The sequence below is a fragment of the Urocampus carinirostris genome, chromosome 19, assembly GCF_059441175.1.
Source record: "Urocampus carinirostris isolate Australia breed hairy pipefish chromosome 19, RoL_Ucar_1.0, whole genome shotgun sequence".
NCBI lineage: Eukaryota > Metazoa > Chordata > Actinopteri > Syngnathiformes > Syngnathidae > Urocampus > Urocampus carinirostris.
In genome coordinates this window covers 5,349,353-5,355,352 of record NC_142367.1, presented here as the reverse complement: position 1 = coordinate 5,355,352, position 6,000 = coordinate 5,349,353, and the positions used below count along the sequence as shown (strand labels likewise).

The window sequence follows — 6,000 nt, the reverse complement described above, 5'->3', positions numbered from 1 at the left end:
GATTCTGTCTGTCCTGTCCTGTCCGGTAATGTGCTCATGTATCCAGTACCAAGTATCTATCCTGTCTGTCCTGTCCGGTTTCGATCTCGTCTGTCTCTGGCTTCCTTTTTTCCCGGGCCTGACTTCTCTGTCTCATTTCTTCCGCCCAGCGATCGCCGAATCACTGGCGTTTGTCTTCACGCGCATGACTGCCCCATTTACGTAAAATAACGCTTGTGTGAAAACGTTACGCATCTGGGTCTGCCGTCTGTTTGGGTTCTGACAGCCATCGCTGTCAGATTGGATAAGCCTCCCTACGGTCCCTTTCCTCACATGGCTGGGCCGTGCCTTGCCGTAATATTTTATTTCCATCACTACTTAATTAGTTTCAATGTTATTTTAATAATTTTGTGTGCATATGTATGAGTTGTTTTGGTGGGGAGGTTACTGTCTTGTTGAATGCTAAATGTTTTACTTATCCTTTGTCGAGGGTAACTGGCCGTTACCAGCTAACAAGCTTCTTGTTGATCGTGAAGACTAACCTCTTCTGTGATGGATGAGCCTGCAGTTGGTGTTTTTTGTGTGTGTGTGTGCAGTAAAGGCCCCACAGGAAGGGACTTGGGACCAGCTGGATAGGGGATACATCCGTCACCCCACTTCAATTGACACTTCACGTTTGACATTGCAGACGTAAGAAATTTCTCGCATGTCTGTTTTTGCTGCAATTTATTATTTATTTATCACCTATAATCACTTGAAGCAATGCGTAAACCTAATTTACATACGCACGATTACACTCAAACACAATAAAATGTGCACAGACAGACTTAGAAATATTACACACTTAACTAAACTGACTAATTGACAATACACACGGTGTGTTTGACGCTTGTCTGGAGATGAAAGTTGCTTCAATAGGGGTGTTGCCCCTTTAAGAGGCTGCAGGCAGAGGGGTGGGGGAATCGTTGCATCCATAAAAGCAGACTTGATTTCTGCGGCTTGTCTCGACAGCCGCACTGAATGAATCCAGCTGGCATGAAGAGGATGGAGAGACCATGAAGAGCATGGCGGCCGGAGCGGCGTGAAAGACGACGGGAAGGAGGGAGCTTACCCCGGAATGGGCAACTCGTCATTCCCAGGCATGTAGCCGTCCGCCGAAGGTACTGTAAACTTTGACGCTGTGTCGGACTTTCCCGCTTTCACGTGCGCGCTCACGTGCGCGCCTCCGCCACCCGCGGATCGTTGCGGTGGAAAGTAAAGCCCCCGGCGCCGCTTCATTTACCGCGCGTTAATTCCCTTTCCTCCAGCCTCGGGGTAATAATACAGAGGTACCCATTTGTACGAGCTTAATTCGTGCTCGTAGCTCAAATTGCTCTTGTATCGAGCGGAATTTCCAGATACGAAATAATTAAAAACGAGTTGGTCCGTTCCTGTCCTCCCAAAAGCATCCAAGTGAATCCCAAATAGCTATAGAAAGCTTCTTGATCACTGAAAACACATTCAGATAGTAAACATATAAAATGCAGTAATGATACAAAAATGAAATGGGAGTTTATTAAGACGAATGTGTGTACATGGTACTGAGTAGGACTGCACGATTTTTTGTGAAAAAAAAATTGCGATCTTTCTGACCAGTATTGCAATTTCGATGGGATTTTCAATTTTTAAACGAAATGATCTGCATTTATATAGCGCTTTTTAAGTCATGACTTCCCAAAGCGTTGTACAGTGTGCTTCACATTTCCCAATAGCGGCCGTGCTGCCATATAAGGCGCTAACCTGCTTATTGGGGGTATTAGGGGTTCAGAGTCTTACCCAAGGACACTTCGACGTGTAACACGGAGGAGCCGGGATTCGAACTGCGATCTCTTGATCTATTAACGAGCGCTCTACCTCCTGAGCCTCAAAGTAAATTTTCTGTGTTAATTGTTTTTATGTGAGTACCCTTTGATGGATGATCTACCAGTCCGCACATCTTCCATGAGTGGGGTTGAAAATTATTGGGGGAAATTGTGGACGCCAAATAACTTGTTTTTTATATGGGAAAAAAAATAAACTCCCATTTCGATTCTAATCCGGACTCTTCAGTGACTGGTAGCAGACGACAACGTCACCGTAGACTGCTAATGTTGTTGCGGTATTCATTATAGTCTTGCTGTGAATAAATAGGAGCCACTTTGTGTTATAAGGGATATTGTATTGGAGCAGAGAAACCTCCAAAAACAAAGGACATGCAGCCCTCATGGACCGAGTGGCCCACCTCTGATCAATACGGTTGCTAGACCAGACCAGACCATGTGTCCATGTCCACAGGACAAACCGGTACTGTTGAATGTGCTTGCTGGGCTTTGTGATGGGAGGGCGCTGGGAAGACCATTATCCTGCCTTTATGTGATGAGCTGGCATCTTTTGCTGGTGGCGGCCATCTTTTTTGAGCACACAGCGAAATTTGTGACAATTTTTTGGAATGGTTTCAATTTGTGTGTGTGTGTTCTTCAGTACAACTCTTCATAAGACTTTGGCCATTCCCGTGTAATTTCGACTACTAGCTGACTCAAGTAGTCAGGAAACCTGCATAGGTTAATTTTAGATGTCGCAGTGTGATACCAGACTCCATCATCATTATCAACTTAGCATTCTGAAAGACAAGCGCAAAAAATGCAAGGGGCAGAAGTGGTTGGTCAGTGGAGCATGAAGTAGTCTTCTTCTTCTACTTCAAGTTTAATGGCGGTTGGCACCATCATAAAAGTGCATTACAGTCCCAGCATGTAATCTTCACCTGGTTTGTCATCAGATGCAATGTTTCATCGAGGTCAGTTCCTCTCTTTTAAAACTAAGAGGAATGAGAACGAGATTAGCCGAGGCATATCGTTAACCATAAAGACCCGTATTATCTAAGTTAGTGGTCGACAACGTTTTTGTACCACTGACCAGTTTAATGTCTGAATATATTCTCACTGGTCGGCCAAATAATAACATTAGTAATAATAACAACAACAATAATAACAATCCCAAACCCAATGTGTAATTACTTGAACACTATGGATGTAGATGACATAGGAAAAGGCTTTACATTGTCTTTCATCACACTGTATAGTCACAGTAGCAATGTTGTACGTGTTTTGGCTCAACTCTTTCCCATAATGCTCTTTACCGTAATTCTCATTATACGAGGTTATACAACATAGTGAGTGGGTGGGTGGGTGCTTGGATCCCTTAACCCAGGGTTCTTAAACTTGCGGCTCGGGGGCCAATTGCGGCCGCCAGTATGATAGTTTAATACCCTGCCTTAATATGAAATTTAAACGGACGGTGTGCATTATTTTCCCCACTAGATGTTGCTGTATTCTGTCGTGCCCCCGAAAGCAAGTGCTAAAAGCACAATGTAAGAAAACATAATACAGAATCACAAAGTGACCAAAATGCACCTTACTACTTTTGAAAATAAAAGAAAAAAGGAAAGAAAAAAGGAAAACAAATGAAAAATTTGAGAAAATTGAGTTTTTTTTTCATTTGTCTTTTTTCTCTTTAATTCCTTTTTTTCCTAATTTCTTTTTCTCAGTGTTCATTTTTGCTTTCCTTTCCCCTACATTTCTTTTTATTCTAGTTTTGCCCTTTTTTGTTTCTTCTTACCTATTTTTCATTCTTTTAAAAAAATGTTTTTTTTCTTCTTTTTGTCTTTAAGAAAGGCTGGGCAAACATTGGACGAAAAGGGGGCTTTTGGAGTAATAGCCTTACATATGAATGGTACCTGCCAATATCCCAAATCCTATCGTTCTATTACATATTGTTCTCTTCGTTGTGTGGAGTTCAAGTTTCTTCTGCAGATCAGTAAAAGAAAACTCCAAAAATCCGAGTGTGTGTGTGTTTGGATCAAAGCTGAACTATCAAAAATAGTAAAAATATATCACTGAAAAATAATTGACTAAAATTGCTATGTAGTCAATCCTTCAAATTATGAGACTAAAAAGTGTTTTAAATTCTGTTTCCTTGTTATACTTATATAAAATCAAATGTGGTCCTCCAAAAAGGCAACACAAGTTGAAAAAGAAAATAAACTCTGCTCTTTCATTTAATTGGTCAGCCTAGTGGTTAGGATTTTGCCCTTTCACCGCCACGATCCAGGTTCAATTCCTGTTGCAAATGAGGTCAACCCGTAAAATACTACTGTAAAACCTTGGTACTACTCGCACCCATACTTTAAGGTTTTTTTGGGGTGAAAGAAGTACCTCTAACGCCAATGTATACGGAATATGCAATAACTAGAGAAAATTATTTTTCTTTCGGTGCCGCCGGTGCCAAACGACCCGCGGCTTGCTACAGGTTTTTGGCCTGTGGTTGTCGACTACTGGGCTAAGTCACAAGTGTCAAACTTATGGCCCGCAGACCAAATGTGGCCTGCCACATCATTCTATGTGACTTCTGAGACAATGCTGAGAAAAGCACAGGAGAAAAATCAACGTTGTATGCTGACTTCCATTTTGGATGTCACCAAACCTGTGCGCCACTCACATTAATCAACTGACTACTGTTAATCAACCCGAGAACTGTCAAAGCCACAACATATGGTAGACCCAAACGCGTAATGTTTCACACGAAAGTTTGTTGAATAATTGAGGAAGTCAGGTGCGGGGAAACAAACGCCAGCGATTCGGTACTCGCTGGGCAGGAGGAGCAAGGAGCTCACGGGATCCGAGCATGGTCAAAATGCGGAAACTAGTAGTTTCCGAGGCGGGAGATTGGAGCATGGTCGACATGCAAAAGGAGTCAAGTAGCCGGGGCGGGAGATCGGAGCTTGGTCAATGGGCAAAACGGGTCGAGTAGCCGGAGCGGCAGATCGGAGCATGGTTGGTGGGCAAAAAAAAGTCGCTAGCCGGAGCGGGAGATCAGAGCGTTGTCGAAGGAATGGAAAAGACAGGGAGCCAGAGTCGATCGGAAGATCTGGGACAGATGAGCAGGATAAAGGATAAGGACAGGACAGACGGGAGCCAGAGTCAAAGTGCTTGCCTTGCGTATACAGAGGTTCGCGGATGGACTGACAAGGAGTTACTGGAGTACTGGATTAGGGGAATCAATCAGGCAACGAGCAGCAGCTGGCGCCAAACGAGCGGGCACAGGTGAGGGTAATGTGTAATTATAACAGAGAAGAGTGAAGAAACCTGTTCCAATAATATTTTACCTAAACATCTCAGATGCCCTGTTTAAGGCAATATGAAAAATAGAAAACAAAAAAATACAGAAGTTTAACAAGCACAGTTGATAAACACTACACAAAGGTTTTAGTGAAACAATAAAAATACTGAAGAAGAAAACCCTTCAACAATTGAATCCTAATCTAATTGTGAGCCTTTGAAAGATCTCCAGCCCTCCAGTTTTTTATTCCATTAATTTGCTAGTTTTGCCCATTTGAGAGTGTTTTTCTACCACGAGGCCCCCCAAGCTAAATCAATTTGACACACCCGGTAATCGTGGTGAGACAAACATGCAAGAACACCATGTCAAAGGTGCAGAATCTTCAACCTAACCAACTCCGAGGCCCTGGTATAGCACTGGGGCATGCCAATGCCACTTCCGAGTGCACCGCCAGCCCTGAGAAGACCACCCCCATGTGCCTACTCTTACCTTACCTCCTGGCACCGGCCTCTACAATACCATTATCAATACACCCAGCTATGCCAAAAACCCCCGACCCTCTCGCTCATGTATTTTTGCTAATTATTTAAATCACTATTCTTTTTTTAACGAATGACATTTTTTCATCACGAGGAGGCACTGAACAATAATAAAAATAATAATTATAATTATAACACTGTCGCTTTAAGTGAAGCCTTAGTTGATTATGAATAAATTTGTTACTGATTGATTTAAAAAAAAAAATACAATTCTAAATATTTTTGTAAATTTTCCAATATATTTGAATGGAATGGAATGTTTTTATCCAAACTTTTTTATGTGGAAAACCCAATTTGGCCCAACCTTACCCAGACTCTAGTGCCAACGGCCTCCACGTAAATTCAGTGC

At 42.5% G+C, this 6,000-nt stretch overlaps 1 protein-coding gene across 3 annotated transcripts in view; it reads left to right on the top strand.

Annotated features, from left to right (window-relative positions):
• Positions 1-575: 575 nt before the first annotated feature.
• LOC148346971 (SRC kinase signaling inhibitor 1-like) overlaps positions 576-6,000 on the top strand; it is a 50,747-nt gene continuing 45,322 nt past the window's right edge. Inside the window, exons 1-2 of one of the 3 annotated variants that reach the window (XM_088322946.1) lie at positions 576-669; positions 991-1,118. In XM_088322946.1, coding sequence (XP_088179072.1) covers positions 1,097-1,118 — 22 coding nt within the window. In that variant the 5' untranslated portion in view covers positions 576-669; positions 991-1,096. Of the gene's footprint in view, positions 670-969; positions 1,140-6,000 lie in introns of those variants that run through there. The other 2 variants (XM_088322947.1, XM_088322948.1) reach the window with 2 other exon arrangements.